Here is a 20,727-nt window from a genome sequence, read left to right on the forward strand (position 1 = left end):
TATATATATATATATATATATATATATATATATATATATATATATATATATATATATATATATATATATATATATATATATATACATACACAATATTAAAGCCTATATTATGCATTACATAGGTTAGTTAAACAAACGTATATATAAGATATAGAAAAAGCAACAACAACTAAATTGGCAGAGAAAAATGCAAAAAAATAAATACTTTTAGCATTTTTTGTATACATAAATACACGACATATAAACAATGTATAAAATTAATTAAAGTTGTTCTTTTTCTTTTCTTTCTATAAAATATTAGAAGTAGAAAAAATTTTAATTCCTTTTTATTATTTTTCATTTTCAAAGACTTTTTTCTTCTAACTTCCTTTTTATTTGTTTTGGTTTTTTTCTTGTTTTTTATTTTTATGTATTTAAAACTCTATTCTTGTTTATACACTTATTTTTTTTCCAAAATGTTTTTTATTATTTTTTCTCTATAAAACTTTTTTTTATTTTTTACCCACTTCCTCCATTTGCAATGTCATTGCAAAGATTAATTGAGGAAACTAATTAAATTTGTTGTTTTTTTAAATATATATATATATATATATATATATATATATATATATATATATATATATATATATATATATATATATATATAATTTCAAATATTTTTGTGTATTTTAGTTTGATTATTTGTGATTGCACCGCTTGGCAGTAGAAAAATAAAAAATGAGTGCAATATTTAACTTTGAAAGTTTATTAACTGTGGTGTTACTTCTTATATGTGCATGCACATATATTCACGCTGTTGTGCCAAGCATCTTAGACCGTTATAAAGTTGGATTTACTGGTATATTTTGGAAATGTGCAAGAATTGGAGAAAGAAAAAGCCCTTGGGTGGCTGGCTGTTGTATAATTATGGCCTTTAACATTTTATTTCTTCAATAAAATAGATTTTATGTTTTATTAGTTGTGATTTATTTATTGTATTAAAATGATAATAGGTAACATAAGTGTATTTTGAAAATCGTAATGTGAATTCATGATAAAATTTGTAAATGAATAGATTCACTCTTCTTTTTTTTTGTTTTGTTTTTCACTTTGTAAAGGCTCTTTAGTTAAGGTTGCTCATTATTTTCTTTGTGTTTTTTCTTACTTTTCATTATTTTTTGTGTTGTCTCTTTTTAAATAGTGAAAGAGGTAAGGTGTGCATTTTGATATACCCTAATCAATTTTAAGTGTCAATTTTTTTTTTTAAAAATATGATAAAAAAATAATACTGATGAAAATTAAAGTTTAGTGATATTTTTGTTAAACAAATGTATAATAATGCCTACCCAAACCCATACATACAGTTTCAACACACACACTATTATCTTTAAGCTTCACAAAATAATAATTGCTAGATTGAGCGCTTTATTCCTAATTTCAAATACAAATATATATTATTATTTGAATAATATCACTTTTAAACAGATCAAATGTTTATGTTTTTTATACATAGCAATCCTAGTTAGAACAGATTTTTGTTGTTGTTGAATTTTTTATAAATATTAGCTTTATATTATTTGAACTTTTATTCTATAAATTTAAGGTAATTCAAGTATTAAGGCAATCCAAAAGTATTAAAATCCATAAAAATAATCAGTACAAATAAACATTAATAGATATGTTACCCACATTAAATTAATGCTAATATTTAAAATTATATTCTTTACTTAATGTTTGAAGTTTTTTTCCATATAAGTAAGCAGGGTGTATTGATATTTTTACTATCTTTGTTATTTTTTTATACCAATTTTTATTTGATTTTATTCATTTATAGCAGTTATATAAACTTTAATTAATGTTTTTTTAATTATATTTTACTGTTACAGAAACTTTTACATTCAGAAATTATGTCTTTGTTTCCTGATTTGTCTGATGCATTTGAGGGACCTCAAGAGATTGAAAGTTTGTGTATGCAATGTTATAAAAATGTATGTATTTTTAACACACTATTACTAAATTCATTAAAATTACTATCTAGTATCTGTCATGTCTATAGTGGTAGCTCTGTATTAGTTCACCCGTAATTTACTATATATACATGTTCGTGTTTTTTCTGAACCTCTTGCAGTGTTCACTCGTCCATAAGTTCCTATTTGTATGTTTGTGTTGAACTCATTTGTATGTTTTTGTCTGAACCTCTGGTGCTGTGTTCATCCACCCGTAAGTTACTATATGTATGTTTTTGTTCTGTCTGAACTGTTGGTGCAGTGTTCATTCACTCGTAAGTTACTATATAAATGTTTGTGTTCTGTTTGAATCTCTGGTGTAGTGTTAGCCCAGTTACCAACAATTGACTACAAATATATAGCATACGTTCATATTAACTTCCAGTAGTATTCTAGATGTAATGTTTTTCCTAATTTATTGTTTTGAAGTATTGCTTACAGAATTAACTTCTTTTAACTACTCCAGGTCAGGTCATGTTCAGGATCATCATGATCACTCTATTACTAGTAGGACTGAGGCAATAGTGTAGCTCATTGCTTGGGATGTCATTATCTATCTATCTATAAGTCAAGTTTTCTTTAAGTTAAATCATGACTAAAGTATAAATCAGGTTTGAATATATGACCATTCTGACCATTCTTTTATTTTTTTCTGCTAAGCTCAATCATCTTTCTATTTGTTCTTTATCAATCTCCTTCTCAAGATTGTACTCTTTTAGATAAAATTACTGATCAAATTGACCAGGTCCTTTTTTTTGTATCCCTCTGCCAATATTATTGTTATTGCTGACTTTAATGCTTATCACGCTGAATGATAGGCTTTAACACCACTGACCCTGCTGGCACTAAAGCTGATAACTTCTGTATTTCTCAATCTCTTACTTAGTTAACTTTGTGACTTGTTTTCGAGACAACCCTAATCATATACCTTTTCTCCTAGATTTGCGTGTCTTTGATCCTAGTTTGTGTTCAGTTTCTCTATCAGAACTACCTCTCCAGGTGGTCCTGACCATGCAATGATCTCTATAAATCTTTTATCTCGTCTACCCTAATCTTAAATCATCTACTACCCTAATGCTGACTGGGATTAGGCTGACAGAAGTTAGTTTCTAGAGACTTTTGGAAAATTTTCAAGAGTGTTTTTAACAAAGGTACATCCCATCTTTAGTTCATGGGTTTGATCTTATTACCTCTCCCAAGATAAGGCAGAACTTTTCAAATTTTAAATATTACCTCTCCTTTCAAATTTTACCTCTACCTTACCTCTACCTTTCAAATTTTCAAATATTACCTCTCCCAAGATAAGGCAGAACTTTTCAAAACTTGCAAAAACACTTCCTCTAATTAGACTCTTGAATCCAATGACCACACTCTTCTTGCCATTCCAGTTAAACAGGTTAACTTATTGTTATACATCCAAATTATCCAAGCTTTCGTTGCTTGGACTTTACATTTCATGGTGCATTAGATGGAGGCAGCAAGGCAAGGGGTATTGCTTCTGACATATAAACTTTCAATAATTTTTTTTTTTTTTTTATAATTCACCTCACCAAGGTAGTGAAGGCCACTACAGATGAGGAGGCTACTTGTGGTTATAACCCTCTCTCAACTCTATAATCAAACTCGGAACCTCTCGCTTATGAAGCAAACGCTCTACCGCTACATCACTACTGCTGGTAGTCTCTACAAGCTTGCTTCATATGGTTTATCTGGAAAAATTTTTGAGATTATTAAATTATTTCTTTTTAACTGCAGCATTAAAGTCATCCTTGAAGGCCAACACTCTTTTTCATTTCCAGTAAATTCTGGGGTACCTCAAGGTTCTTCCCTTGGTCCTGTATTGTTTCTCCTTTACATAATATAGATAATTCACTAATGTTATTAATGAAAGTGAAATAGTATTAAACGGGGAAAAAAATGTTACATGAAATTACAGCAAGATTAAATCATTTGTGACATTTCCAAAATATTATGAGTTTTAAAAGCTACTGCTTCAGATGCTATCAAAAGAGTTTTTTAGGAGACCTTAAAAACAAAAAACGGTTTTACTAATGAATGTGGGTAATAGTAGAATTACATGCCATAAATTACAATTTGACACATTGCTGAGGTTATAAGCTAAATTACTCTTGAATTCAAAAACCTGTAAATGTTGTAAAGAGCATGTTTCAGAGAGAAATGTTTCATTTGGCTGTGTAGTTTTAAAAAAATGTTTGTGACAATCAATAAAAAAAATTTTTAGACAAAAGTTTAAAACTAAAAATTAGTTTACTTATAATGCCAATCTATTATGTGCTAAAATATTAAACAAAACAATAGTTTATCATAATATATAAGTATACTATATTGTTTTTATTCAAGAGAAATCTTATGCACAATTTTTTTATGGTAGTGAAAGTTGAGTATTGTGTTATTTTTTTTTAAGTATTTTATTTCAACTATTTTAAATATTTATGTTGAATATTATAAATATTTGGTATTATAAATATTTAGTATTTCATTTTTTAAGTTAATGTTTTAAAAAGCTTCTATTTTCAAATTGTTAGGGTGTAACAAAGTTGCTGTTAACAAAGATTCCTTTTTTCAAGGAAGTTATAATCTCATCTTTCAAATGTGAACATTGTGGATTTAGTAACAATGAAGTACAACCAGGCTCAGCAATACAACCAAAAGGTGTTCGATACACAGTCACCATTAATGACAAGAAGGTGAATTAAAGAATTAATCATTTTTATTATATTTTCAACAAATCAATATTGATAGATTTTGTTGATGTTATTAATTTTTAAAAACACCGAATTCAATTGCTATAAAATATTGACATTCCGTAACTGTTAAATTAGTATTTACCTCACTTAAAAATTTTGAAATTCTTTTTATCTAAAGATCCTATTTCTTTAGAGTTCAAATCATTTGTGATCTATAAATTTGTATGGACAGGATTAATTCCTGTTATATAGGCAAAACAACTCGCCATTCCAAAATGCAGACATCTAAGCATTACAAGAAAGACAAAAAGTCTCATTTATATACATCTCAATGCTAATGAAAATTTTTTCATCCGTTAAATAAGTTGTGTTTTTGAATATTATTGAAATTAAATAAGTGTTTTTCTGTATTATTTCTGATTTGGCATGTAATAAGTTTCAGTTAAAGTTTCATAGGTTAAAATCTGATATGAATAAAAAGGTTAACCATGTAATAATAACACTTTCTGTTTAACTATTTCTATATTAACACTTTCTGTTTAACTATTTCTATATTAACACTTTCTGTTTAACTATTTCTATATTTATAATGTATTTTTCTACCTATTTTTTTGTTACTTTCTATTTGTTCTTTAATATGACATGCTAAATTTTTTAAAAGATTTTATTGTATAATTGGATTTATATTATTGATTATGTGTACACAGTACAATTACATTTTTTGTACTGTTTTTTTTTTAATTACCTTTATAGGTGTTTAATCAAATTTTAAAAAATTAATTTCAACTGAAAATGACTTTTGGTAGTCAAAAATTGTTATTGTTTTTTATTATTATAATAACTTTATTAGTTAAAAAGTTTGTTTAATGGTATATATATACATATATATACATATATATATATATATATATATATATGTATATATATATATATATATATATATATATATATATACATTTTCAGTTGAAATTAATTTTATTAATTTCAACTGAAAATAATGTATTAAACTAAAATTAATATATATATACATATATATATATATATATATATATATATATATATATATATATATATATATATATATATATATATATACATATATACAGTTCTGATTCACTCCCAACAAGGCTACAAGCCACCACTTTTAAGTTGGGAGTTGCAGGAAAATAAAAGATAGAGTTGAGAGCAAGAAATAGCTTAAAGAGCAAAAAAAAGGTTGACAGAAGACTTAAAAAGTTGAAAGTTGTATGAGTCAAGAAAACATGAAAATGGGAGAGAGCTCCAAAGAGTTGAAATTCGGGGAAAAAAACTAGACAGATAAAAGTTTTTAGAGCATGCAGGGACAGATACAGTAAAAGAATGAGACTTTACTGAATGAGGAGTCAAGTGAGAATGAGTTTTGGTTGATGGAACTAGAGATGATAGCTCCTTTGAGCAGTAATCATTATAGTATTTGTAGAAAAGATAAAGAGATGCAATTTTACAATGATGGGAGAGAGGCTCAAGCTTAGCAGATAAAGCAGGTCCAACTACATTTTCAATGTACTTTTGGACTTTGTCTAGAAGAGAAAGAGTATCATTAGAAGAACCAGCCTAAATATGACAGCAAATAAAAGATTTGTAGAGGTAGAGAATCAGAAATAAGGAAATGGCAAGCACAATAAAAAGAAGCAACCTTAGCAGAGGCTCAAAAGCTCAGCTCAGCAATGGGTTGTATATATGGTTTCCATGAAAGGTCATTAGTGAGCAATAATTCAAGAAGACATTAAGAAAAGGATTCAGTGAGAGGATTGCCATTCATTAATATAGGAATGACAACAGTACTGTGATAGTTGTTTGCAGTAAATAACTGAGTTTTGTTGGAGTTAAAGATCACAAGCCACTGCATGCCCTAATCTGTTACAGAAGTGAGATCAGATTCAAGATTGCCTGCTTGTTATATGCAATCAAACAGAGAAGACTTTTTTTCAAGACAAGAGTATAAAGCTGAGTCATCAGCAAAAAGAACTACATTAGATGTAAGGTTGTCAGGAAGATTATGTAGATAACAATCAAAACAGGACCAAGGATAGAAACCCCAGAAGTTACTGGAAATGAAGAAAAAGTGTTTACCTTTGATGACTTTGATAAAGCAGTTAGAAAGAAACAATTTAATAGTCTCAAAAACATTTCCAGATGTGCCACATAAAGCCAGTTAATAGAGAAGACCAGCATGCCAAACTTTGTTGAAAGCTTTAGATATGTCAAGAGCAATAGCCCTAGCCTCTCTGCCTCTATCTAATGCAGGATAAAATCTTTCAGTCACATCAGTTAGCAAGTCAGCCGTAGAGCAAGAGGATTGAAAACCATTTTTTTCGAGTTATTTGACTCGACCATTTTTTTCGAGTTATTTGACATGATGTGAGAAATTTGTTGATCAAAGACTCAAAGACCTTGCTAATAACCGAAAGAAGATGATATTTGGAGGGGTCATAATGTTTTTTAGAGTTTTTAAAAATTGGAACCGCAGATGCCATTTTCCAGCAGGCAGGAAAACAAGGTTCAGTCAAGCACTTATTAAATAGTTTGTAAGACTATAACAGAAATGTTGTTTAGACCACAAGCTGTAGAAGAGTTTAATTGAGATATGACTTTAGCAACCGAAGCTGGAGTGATTTGAATGTCTAACAATGGGTTAATTGGAATGGTAGAAAGAGAATGGTCATAAGATTCAAGAGTCAAATTAGAAGAAAAGTTTATTGCAAATAGTTCTGCCTTATCATTAGGAGAGGTAATAAGACCAGTCCCATGAATGAGAAATGGAATGTTAGAAAATACCTTTGTTAATAATATTGTTGAAGATTTTCCAAAAGTTTTCAGAGCCTAACTTCTGATAAGATACGAGATTTAGCAAACTTTGAATAATATAGCTTAGCATCAGACAGCACTTTTTTACATCGATTTCTTGCAATAATAAATAATTGTTTGCTATAATAAACAATTGTCATGGTCTTACAACAAGAATTCAGATTATATAGAGAAATAGTCTAACAGTGTTTAAGAACTGGAGTGGCCTACAAAAGGAACAAAATAAAAAGTATTTTGTAAAAAATATTTTTAAAATAATGATTTCCTTATATCCATAAGCTGTAATTTCATTATCATTAGTTTTTCTGACCTTTCTGCAAGCCGGATAATTCTATACATGTTATATACATGCTGACTTTAACCACACTCCTAGCATACTAAAGTGTTTTCCTCAAACTATCGAGCTAAGACTGTCAACCAATTCTTTAAATGAAAGTGTTTCTAAACAACCAATTCCTCCTTGTCAAGATGCATCAGTTAAATCAGGTTTTATTTACAAATTCACTTACCATTTGAATAAAAAACCAGACCCATTTAAAAAACACCAACAAAACCTAATAGTACAACCCACCTTTCAGTACTAATGTTGCAACAAAAATTGGCTATTGTTTTTTATATTGTAAATACTCTTGTATACACTCTATTTATATACAAAATGGTGTTTAGAATATAATTTTTCGTTTGAACTCTTTACAGAATAATCCAAAACCAATCAATTGTTTTTTGTTGCAAGTTGTTATTAATATTAGAGCAAATTATTTAAGTATTTAGAAAGGAAATAAAAATTAACTAAATTTCAAAGTACGAGAGATTACTAGATATTTAGTTTTATAGTAAATAACTAAAATAAATAAATAATAAATAACTAGTAAAAAATAAAATAAATATCTAAATAACTAGTAATCTCTTGTACTTTTATATCTTTCCTCTCCTCGTAAATGCCTATTGTTTGAACAAGCGTTTCAGATTTGTCATTTTATATTAATATTAGATCTTTATTTTGTAAAGTTTATGTTATAAACAGTAAAAGTTTATAACATTAACTTAAGTCAGTGCAAAGTTACAAGCAGAACACTATATATATAAATTGTTAAACTTTATTCACAGTCTGAAAGTGGAAATTTGTGAGGCAAAAAAAGTTATGCTTTGGTTTACTAGACTGTGGACTTGTCTAGGTGAAGTGCATACAACCTTAAAACATTAAATACATACGTTATATGCATGCAAGTTTGTGACATGTTTGCTCATTTAATGAGAGAACATTTTGGAAACTTGTATGCACTTCACAAGAACAAGGTTTGTTGGTGAAAATGATACTCATGCTCATCTGTCTATTCTACAGGTTTTCAACATGTACCGTCAATGAGGATGACTATGAACAGCGGGGTAAAAATGAACATCAGTACCAAGTTTACTAAAAGGTGAAGAAATACACACAATAGAGATTAATAGAGCTGTATATTGTGTTATTTTGGTTCAGTTGCAAAACTGAGGTGATAAAATGGAAAAAATGAAGAACCTGGTGGTGAAGACACTGTAATAGTTCTTATTGAATCCATTTTAGATATTCTTAAGAACAATTTAAGCTTTGGCACATATCCTTTTGCAAAAGGAATCTATCCAAAATCTGAAAAATAAAAACAGGAAGTGTTTAATGTCACCCCAAGTTGGCTAATCATTGTTCTCACCCCGTTTTAAAAATATGAATATGATCAATAAAGATATTTAATGTATAATGTTGATCATGCCTAGGACCTTTCTTAGGAGGAATATTTTTAAAAAAACAAGTATTTCCCTGTAGTGGACACTAGAGCAATAAGGAGGTAAATTTATGAAATTAAAAAAATTACTGTACACATACAATAAAAAAAATTTGGAATTTTTGAAAACCCAATGCCCTCCCCCTCCCTCCCAAAAGAAAACAACCATTTAGCTTAGTTTTTTTTTTTCTTTTCAAAATCTTCACTTTCAACAAGGCTGCAAGCAACCACTATTAGAGTTGAAAGTTACTGGAAGAGAAAAGATAAAGTTTATAGAGCAAGATAACAATTGAAAGGCAACTTAAAAGATTATATGAATTAGGAAAGCAAGGTGAAGGAAGCAAATTTCAAAGAACTGATGTTCGAGGAAAAAACTAGATGAATAAGAATTTTTGGACCATTTAAGAACAGTCACAGTTAGAGGGTGAGACTTAATTGAATGATGAGTAACACAATGATGAATTTTAGTAGATTGTACAAGAGACAACAGCTCTTTAGAGCATTGCCCATTATAGTATTTATTGAAAAGAGAAGCAACATTAAATGATGTGATAATGTTTGGAGTTTGGCCGCAAGAGCAGATCAAAATATGTTTATGATATGTTTTTGCACCTTGTCTAAAAGAGAAAGGGCATCATCGAAATATCTGCCCCAGATATAGCTACAGTGTTCCAAACAAAGAAGGATTTGAGATTTATAGAGATAAAGAATAGAATCCTGAGTAAGAAAGTGGCAAGCACAATAAAGAGATGCAGCCTTAGCAGATGCTAACTTTGCAATTGATTTGATACATGGTTTCCTAGAAAGATCAGAGGTAAGAGTTAATTCTAGAAGATGAAGGGTAGATGACTCATCGAGTACATTACCATTTGTAAACATAGGAAGATAACAATTAGCCGAAAAAAATGGGGTTTTATCTGAGTTATAGTTCATCAGCCATTGAGAGCCACATGCTATAGCAGAAGTGAGATCTTTTTCAAGCTCAAATGCCCCTTTCAAGCAATCAGAGAGTGTTAGCTTCTTATCAAGACAGGAATAAATGATAGTTTTGTCAGTGAACAATGCCACCTTAGATGTGAGAATATTTAGAAGATCATTAATGTAAATTAAAAAGAGTATAGGGCCATGGATAGAACCTTGAGGAACCCCTGAAGTTACAGGATAAGAAGAAGAGTGCTATCATCGAGGACAAATTTTATTTTATGATTGGTAAGGAAGGTTTCAATAATCTTAAAGATCTTACCTGATATATCGTAGGAAGAAAGTTTATGGAGAAGACCAGCATGCCAAACTTTATCAAAAGCTTTAAAAATGTCGAGAGCAATAGCCTTAACCTCTCCACATCTGTCTGATGCACAATAAAACCTATCGGTTATTACTGTTAGCAAGTCAGCTGTAGAATGCGAAGATCTATATCCATATTGATGATCAGAAAGGAAGTTGTTAGATTAATGATGAAAGATTAAGTGTTTGTTAATTAAAGATTCAAAACCTTCCTTAAGATAGGGAGAGGACTAATGGGACAGTAGTTAGATGAGTCATTTTGCTTTCCAGAGTTTTTGAAAATAGGAATAACAGATACCACTTTCCAGCAGGCTGGAAAACAAGATTCTGATAAGCAATTGTTTAATATTTTTGAAAGTATAGAGAACACTTCTGCAAGACTATAACAGGTATGCAGCACTTGGAATTAGGGTTGGCATTCGGCAATGCTGACCTAATTGCCAACCTAAAAGTGTTTGAGGTTGGCAAAAAATTGCCGACCTCATTTCTATATTTTATGGCAAGACCTTTGTATCAAATTTTTTTGCCGACCTGATGCTGACCTCTAAAAGATTGAGGTCGGCAAATTATTGCCTTCTTTTTTTTTTTTCCTAATTCCGAGGGTTGGTTATGTTGTCTGGACCACAAGCTGTTGAAGAGTCTAAGCAGGAAATCACTTTAGATAAAGAAGCTGGAATAGTATGGATGTCAAGCAATAGATCAATCTGTTTGTTGGCTATATCAGGTAAAACACAACTTTTTAGAAAACCCAGGGTTTTTTCAATCTCTCTCTCAATATATATATATATATATATATATATATATATATATATATATATATTGAGAGAGAGATTGAAAAAACCCTGGGTTATATATATATATATATATATATATATATATATATATATATATATATAAATATATATATATATATATATAGAGAGAGAGAGAGAGAGAGAGAGAGAGAGAGAGAGAGAGAGGTATATATAGCATATTTTCTTTGATGATGAAACTGATTGCAATTAGTTTTTAAATTTTGTTCATTGTATATAGAAATATTTATTTCTATATTATGTATTAATTTTTATGTTTGTTTTGTTTTCTTAATAAGTTGATGGATCGTCAAGTTGTTAAGCAAGCATCAGCAATGTTTCGAATTGAAGAATTAGACTTTGAAGGTCCGGCTTTTACTTCACAAGGAGGTAGGTGTCAAAATCTGACAAACATATAAGATTTTTTAATAAGATTCAAAAATTTAGGCTTTTGAGTTTTAGGAAGATTTTGATAGTTTTGCTATAATAGACATCTCCTGTAATAATAATAATTTATGTAACTTTAACATAAACCTCTTAAAAACCTTTTAAATTGTGATGCTAACATCAAATGCGGGCTTGGTTGGGAAGTGGGTGCGATTGAACTCCTCCAAACCACACAAATTATATTTAATTGTGACAACTTGGTCACAGCTTTTCAGAAGTTTTAAGAACATTCAAATTTATATATGTTTATGTATATGTTTGAAAAGTTTCAACACGCTAAAAGAATTAAATTCGTAAGATTAATCTTTTGTAATCAAATGTTTTTATATTAGTAAAGTGCTTTTAAATTAAATGATGATTTACTTTTATTGATTTTTAAATCAAAAGTAAATATTTAAATTTTTTTTTTCAAATTATATAAAGTTAAGTAAGTTTTATTAAGAATTATATTAAGTTTAGTAAACTATATAATTAAGAATTATTTTTTATTATTTAAATGTAAATCTTTTAAAACAGTTTGTACGATTGATTTTATTAAAACAAAACTTTCAACAACAACTTTTCAATAAAATTTTGAAAATAATAATCATCAAAGTTAATAAAATTATTAATCAAAATAAACAAGAAGTTTACAATTGAACATAAACATACATAAATACATAATGAATTACGAGTGGATGAACACCGCGCCAAAGGTTCGAACAAAACTCAAACATACAAATATATTAAAAAGCCCACTCACTAAATATCATCAGCGGTATTGTGAAGCAGTTCTGCTTTCAAATAATTTGATGCAATATAAACTTGCTTCTAGTTTGCAAAATACAAAGTATTAAACAAAAAAAAAGTATTTAGGGGCAGTGTAGCTTATTACATTCAACAGTGCAAATCTGCAGTTTGTTATACTTAGGTGAACAAATCAATTAATCAATTTAGAAAAAAAAGTATTACTAAAACAAGATGTGTTGCTTTCATAAAAAACTATTACTGAGTAATGTTTTTTTCATAATCAACTAATCAAGCTGATGTAGGACTAAATATATTTTTTTGAAATGGAAGGTCACAATTAAGTACAAATATAAAAGTGGTAGAAAGTTAAACAATAGCATTTGTCAGAATCCGAGTGAGCCATTATAAGTATAAAAGTTTTCTGACAACCAATCAGAAATATCTCCACATCTTTTATAAGTATAAAAGTTTTCTGACAACCAATCAGAAATATCTCCACATCTTTTATAAGTATAAAAGTTTTCTGACAACCAATCAGAAATATCTCCACATCTTTTATAAGTATAAAAGTTTTCTGACAACCAATCAGAAATATCTCCACATCTTTTATAAGTATAAAAGTTTTCTGACAACCAATCAGAAATATCTCCACATCTTTATGGATCAGCTAATCAATTGTTCACTGTAACATGTTTTTTGTGTAACTTTTTACCACCTTTGATTAAATCAGACAATGATAAACCGTGGTAAATGTACTCAAATAAACTATTTGTATAATTTGTACAATTTTTTCAAATTTTTTATATTTTTTTATATTTTATGAAATACAATCTTTAATTATACGGGCTTCCCATTCAAATTGATTCTGACAAAAGTTAATTTCTTAAATTGATCCCCAAGTGCCAAGACAAGTTGTGTTCATGTCATTAATATTTTAAAAAAATAAATTTCGTGTTAATCAAACTTTCCAGAACATTTATCAAGATATTAGCAAAAAACTGATTAAAATTAAGGTAAGATCCGGCTCTTTGATTTTTTTTTAAAAAATACTGGTCTGACTAATGCAATTTTGTAGTTTATAAATGACGTCAATACAAAAAATATCTTTCAGATAACTTAAACTCGAGTTATAAATGTTATGTTTGGGTTTTCCCTTTTGCAAATAACTTTTAATGTAGAAAAATGCATTCATATGAAGGGCTCAGTGGAAAAAGTACTTAAGTGTATTTTGAGAGTTATGAGAAAAAGTAGGTCAAAGTTTTTAAATTGAAGCTGAAATACCTTTTATTCATTTTACTCAACTGTAACATTTTTTTTTATATCCAGCACACACTGCTACATATCTAAACCAAGTTTTATACTTGTTTTGTAAAAAAATAATGATTTTGTGATAAATAAGATGTTTTGCACTTAGGTACTTTTTGCCCTAAATTTTTATTTTCAACTTAATTTTTAAATTTACCAGCAATGTTTTGCACCAATAAATGTTTTTGTCAATCTATAATAGTCCCCTTCTCACACCCTGTTTATTTATAATTCAAGCAACTGTTAGTATGATGTTTAATTAATAGGTAGATAACATTTCTGTTGCCAGTGTTAAGTTCATCAGTGATCATCTGCCTATTAGTGTAGGTTACATAAGATGGAACAATCTGCTGATACTTGTTATAGTTGCTATTTGAATAATACCTACTGGAAAATCATTTTATTAAAAGACTGCCTTTAAGGTAAACATCTAATGGCAAATAGTAATATTCTTTAACAATAAACACACTTTTTTGACAAGATTCTGTTTATGATTATGTCAAAATGTTTATTTCCATTCAAATTTTAAACAAAAAAGTATAAACACAAAGTGAATTTACACTATTGGTCAACAAAAATAGTAAAACAAATGTGATGTGATGATTATTTACAATCTTGATGGTAACACTATTTACCATAATAATTATAGGGCGACTGAATAAGTGCGAATTTCATAACTGCGAATCTGCATAAGTGCGACTGGCATAAGTGCGAACTGGCATAAGTGCGAACTGGCACAAGCGCGAACTGGCATAAGTGGGAATCACTTGCAAAAACTGGCATAAGTGCAAACTGGCTTAAGTGCGAACCAATTGCAAAAACTGGCATAAGTGCAAACTGGCACAAGCGCGAATTAGCATAAGTGCGTCGAAAGAATTTGCAAACATTGGCATTAGTGCAAATTGGCATATATGGCGAATTGGCAAGTTTGCACTTATGCCAATTCGCACTCATGCCAGTTCGCACTTATGCCAATTCGCACTTATGCCAATGTTTGCAAATTCTTTCGGCGCACTTATGGCAGTTCGATTTTGTGCCAGTTTGCACTTATGCCAGTTTTTGCAATTGATTCGCACATATGCCAGTTCGCACTTATGCCAATGTTTGCAAATTCTTTCGGCGCACTTATGCCAATTCGCGCTTGTGCCAGTTCGCACTTATGCCAGTCTTTGCAACTGCTTCGCGCTTATGCAGATTCACAGTTATGAAATTCGCACTTATTCAGCCTCCTCATAATTATCTATACAAATTTAAATTAAATTAATGCCCTATTCAAAATCATCAGCTTGCTCATCCTCTTCTGGAGACATTTCTATAGGTTTAAGGGAAGTGTAAAAAGTTACACTCTCTGGAAGATGGACATGCGACAAAAGTGACATAATATCATTTAATTTTGCTTTTTTTATTGGAAGAAAACCGTTGAATGCCAAAGGGCAATCTTTAATTGCCGATTTTAAGGTGCTCAGTGATTTTCCCCTTTTTAATAAATTTAAATGGAAGTGAGGGGGCCAGTCATTGAGCTTCTGCCTACAGGGTTCTTCAGCCTTTCAAATAAAATCCCTCTGAGACTGGCAATACCCTCTGGCGCTTTAATTACTTTATCCAGGCTAGATTTAAAATCTTTAACCCTTACAACAGGTCTACTGTCCATTTCCAAATTGTCAGTAAATGGATGTTCGACATACACAATTTTTCATGAACTATTAATGCTTGATTTGGCAATAAGATTTACCAGGTCAGAAGGCTTATGAAACTTATCTGTTTTTAATTTTTTTTTTTCAATCCTGCCAAAGTCTCTGTCACATGGCATTCTGCTGTGACCAGGAATAGGGTACTTAATAACAACTTCACTGAGTTTAGTATTACATAAATTTTGCAAAAAAGCAACAATGTATCGGTTCTTGTTTTGTGAAAAATAATTATCTGTGAAAATGACCAGTTTCCTTATCAACGCTGGCAATTCATCTATATAGTGTTCCAGACATGAAAGAACCTCATTGGGTCCTTTGTGAGCAAAGTTTTCGGCATAAATGTACATCGAAGCATTTCCAGAGCAAACATCATGAATGCCAAGGTTATGCACAGCCAGCTGTCTTTTGTAGTATTCCTGACCAATCCCAGTAACAGGTAGAAGCAGGTTCTTTTGAAAATCCATAGCTATGACTTGAGTATTATTGGTAGAAAGAGCAAGATGCTTGTCCTCTCTTATCTGCTCGTAGAAGGCATCCCCTTTTCTTTTGTGAACTTCATGTTCAGTTCTCAGTTTTAACACCAAATCATTATTTATGTTGACAGTGGCAGATTTAATATCAGCATTAAAGTTTTCACATGTGTCACACACATCTGTGCTTGGAAACCCAAAACTAATATTAAATTCATAGTTGAAAATATCTCTGTAGATCCATTCTTTGGCGATAGTTTTCATGTCTGGGTGTTGTTCCAAAAACAACCTAAACATCTCAGAAATGTTAAGGTCAGAGGTTAGGTAGATCCATTTTCTATTGTCTGCTCGAGAATAGTGGCTTTCTCTTGCAGGAAATGAAGAAATATGTTGACGGATTGCTTGGCGAATCTCATCATTAAGTTTTTTGTGATGGCCATGCTTTCCTCTTAAGTCTTGTAGGGGTTCTTCAAAGTCAAGGACTTTTTTTTTCAGGCGTGATTTTTTAATACCGTGCAGAGCACAAAAAGCATTTTTGCACACAGGTATAGGAGAGCCAGTTTCTTTTATTGTGTAGCTGTAGCTGCTACGGAATGTTTTGGGGACTGCCTGACTCTGTTTTCGCCTAATAGTGGCAAGCTCATTAAATTCTTTAAAAATATTACTCTTTTCTCCATCGTTAAACTTCTCTAGGCATTTGCACCTGCAGTCCACATAGTGCTGGCTCCTTTCATCAACATCCTTTCCCACGTGGTTTTTGTCCGCATCGCCTGCAAATATAAAGTTTACATTTTACATTAGACTACAACATAAAATGAGTGAGGTGAAGAGGGCGTAATACTAATAGTATAGATAGGCTAATACTAAATCTAGTAACTAGATCTATAAACTATAAATGTAAAAAAAATCAAATTAAGATAGGGCCTACTATTTAAAAATAGAACTGAGAACTGTTTAATTCAATAGAAATAAATAATTAAGGCTAATATACGTATAATTTAAAACAGACTAGATCTAGATTTTACATAATGTTAATAATAAAGTCCTCAAATCGCCGAAATTCTGCAGTGATAACAGTACTGTGTACAGTCTGTACAGCATGGAAGCCGAAATTATAGCATCATGCCTCATGGCATGATTTAAAGTAAAGTGACTTTTTTTTTTAAATATAAGTTAGTATACATAGCTATCTTTAATTTCATTATTTTGATTACTCAATAAACAACATACCTAAAGCTTTGGCACGCATTATTGCAGTCTTTGACCATTTATTTGGTGTAGATTTTCTTTTTTTCCCAGTTTTGTTTTCACTTTTCTCAACTACGGTGTCAGCCATTGTTGTTGAAAGTAACAGGAAGGGTGTGACTCTTTGGTGCATTCTTATTGGCTGGCAGTATTTTTGTGATTGGTTAGTAACAGTTAAGAACTTTTTTCCCTAAAGATCAGCACTTAAGAACTTTTTCTTCAAAATTTTACCAAAACAGCTGATGTATAGTATTCGATTTAAGCTACTTCGGTACTTTTTCCATGGCCCAAATTTACAGGAATGGTTTAGGGGAGGTAATCAAATAATATACCGGTCTTAACTCATTTTTGAAAAAATGTAACTTAAGTACTTTTTACACTGAGCCCTTCATATATAACCTTTTATAAAATGTATAACCTAATAAAAATAACACGATCAATAAGTAAACACTTTAAAAGTCTTACTTATGTTTATTTTATTTTAAAAACAAAACTAATATTAGTGCTATAAATGTAAGATATGCAAATTTAAAAGTTATACTGATATTTGTAAATAAGTTCTGCTTATAAAATTTTAAAACCAAAAATATTATTATTATTATTTTTTTTTTTTTTTTTTTTTTTTTTTTTTTGATTTAGTAAGAAATAGTGTAAATAGATTTGACTTTACTTTAAATAATAGCAAAACATTTTAGTGGAAATAAAAATAAAACAAAGTTTCCTTGCTTAACTACAATTTTTGTTTTGTCAAGTCTACAGTTGAACTACACTGTATAATGTAGAGCAAACATTTTTTTAATAGAAGGGGAAAACCCAATCTAAAAAACTATCCAGATTCGTGGAGTTTCGTGATGTTACCTTTCTACTGGAAGTATAATGGCAAAACAACAAATGTTTTTTGTTAATATTTCAATAAATAAAATGTTTTAGTGATTTTAATAAACTCAAAACTTATTTCCTAATGTTTATTTACAAAATAAACATAACTTGTCCCAGCACTTGGGAGTCCCTTTAAATGCATTAAATTTAAGCTAAAATTTGATTTTGGCAAAAAAATAAATAAATAACAAGCCCTAAATAACAAGCCGAGTATCACATTATAAAGTATTTTGATGCAATTTGTTTTTTAATTTTTTGTAATACTTTTTTTATGGTGCTGGTTTGTATTTAATACCACGATTTAAAGCATTATTTATAAATTTAGAAAAATGCATTACAAAAAAGGAATTGCTGAGGACTGCAATAGATTAAAAATAAAGATTAGTCTCCAGCAATGCTAAAACTTAATATGTAATGGTGGAGTTTAATCTATATTTTTGAAACTGTTTATTTTTTTTTTGCTTTGATTTATTGTTTCTTTTTCTAAATCTCAACAAATTTTTAATTAAAAGTTTAAAAAAACTTTTAATTAAAAAAAAGTTAAGTTTTTGTTACATTAAATTTAATACTCAATATTAAACTACCTTTGTTATAAGATCTACATGGATGAGGTGATAAAAAAATGTTAATATTACTAATTGCTAAATTTTTATTAACTTTGTAGACAGCCAATAATTCCATGTTGTTGTCACTTGACTGTTATTGATAAGCCATATTGATAACCATTATCAATCAAAATAATGTCTATCAAAGTTAACACACTACTTCCAAGAATCCACCAACTTTTTAATACAGATTCTATTGAACTCATGATTTAGTATAATATATTCAGGTAATTGAATAGAATTCTAATCATAAAAGAACTTATTAAGTATTTAACTTAAGTGTTAGTGTGTAGGGTGTTCTTGATATTTACAAGTGGCAAATTAACTCAAACTTACCAGGTGGCAAAAATATTTGCTGAAAAAACAACAATTTACTGCAACAAAAATAGAAAAATTCACTAAGACTCACTGTTTTAAATATTACTTGTTATTAATAAAACAGATTTTAATTCAAGTAATACAAATACAGGATAAAAATACTAATTTTTATTGACCAAAATAAATAAAAAATATAATTAAGGTATATAAAAATACATTACTATTTTATTCAACTAAAAAAGCTTATAAAAATTAGGGAATTTTTAAAAACAAATATTTCTTGTTAATACTAGTGGTGACAAAAAGTCACTTGTTAATAGGCTTTGCCTGACCTTACAAAAAAATAACCAAAAGTAATATTTGTATGACCAGGTTGTAGAGAAAATTCATCCCTTTTAATGATTTTTTCACAATTTCTTTACCCCTATAATAAACTCGCTGACTCTCAATCCTATTGTAGACTTGGTGGTGTTTGTACTTTGTTTACCATATTTATTCTATTGCAACACCCCTGTATATTATTGGGTTATTTTAAATCAATATTTTTCGTAAAACATGATGAAACTTTTTTTCATAAAAACTTTAACTTATATAAAAAATATAAAAATCAGCAACCACAATTGCTTCAAATAATATACTTTTAAAAGTTTCTGAATGGCTCTGTCCCATCGCAATTTGCAATTGCCTAATTTGTCTTTTAATTTATTATCACTTTTCGTTGATTATCAAACTTTTTTTTTTTGTTAGAAAGTTGTCTAGATGGTTGAAAAATTTTCTCTTTAGTTTTTTATAACTTTTGAAGAATTTAGTAGATTCAAATTACAGAAGTACATATATATGCATTTATATAAACATATATTGAGATTATCCACCAAATATTTGAGGTAGTTATATATTTGTTAATATATTTGTTAGAGGTAATTTTGAAAATATATTTGTTAGAGGTAATTTTGTTATTTTCGTTAGACCATTGTTTGTCGAATTTGATACTTGTATTAAAGTTAATAGTATTTGTATAATATAAATTTACATCATCAAGAATTTTAATGTTGTTCCTGCTTCATGACTCAAATTTGGTAATTACATAAAAATATTTATATTTATTATTACCACATTTGGTTATTATGTCTATAAAGATTATTTATATATTATTATTATCATTTTTGATAATTGAATCAATGATTTTTTGGCAGATTTGCTCAAAACTTCTTGAGCAAATTCACCCTTTTAAAAAACACTGATTCAATTAAGCTCATAAAGAGTATCTATTGTTACGGTTATTTAGTAATTAAATTTATAAAAATTTATATTTATTAATACCATATTTGATCATTAAGTTTATAAAAATATCTTTATTTTTATTACTATATTTAGTAGTTGAAGCAATAAAAGATAACATTAATGCTAACTATATTTAGTCATTAAGTCTATAGTTTAAAATACTAATTAACCAAAACAAATATACATAAATTCACTTTTATTTGTATAAAAATTTAACTGGGTTGTTATTGATTAAAATTTTTAATAAATAGTTTTAATTTATATTTTTATATTTGGTATTTATTACTTTAGAGTTACTAATTTCTTTTATTGAATTTATATGTGGCCTCACATATTTCATTTCAAAATTTCAAAATTATTCGTGGCCTCGCATATTTCATTT

At 28.9% G+C, this 20,727-nt stretch overlaps 1 protein-coding gene across 1 annotated transcript in view; it reads left to right on the forward strand.

The window, feature by feature from the left end:
- The first annotated feature begins 670 nt into the window (after positions 1–670).
- Positions 671–20,727, forward strand: part of LOC100215352 (zinc finger protein ZPR1) — a 30,993-nt gene continuing 10,936 nt past the window's right edge. The window contains exons 1-3 of the mRNA XM_065788827.1: positions 671–1,967; positions 4,532–4,693; positions 11,675–11,765. Coding sequence (XP_065644899.1) covers positions 1,887–1,967; positions 4,532–4,693; positions 11,675–11,765 — 334 coding nt within the window. The 5' untranslated portion in view covers positions 671–1,886. The remainder of the gene's footprint in view (positions 1,968–4,531; positions 4,694–11,674; positions 11,766–20,727) is intronic.

The sequence above is a fragment of the Hydra vulgaris genome, chromosome 01 (genome assembly GCF_038396675.1).
Source record: "Hydra vulgaris chromosome 01, alternate assembly HydraT2T_AEP".
In the NCBI taxonomy this organism is placed as follows: Eukaryota; Metazoa; Cnidaria; class Hydrozoa; order Anthoathecata; family Hydridae; genus Hydra; species Hydra vulgaris.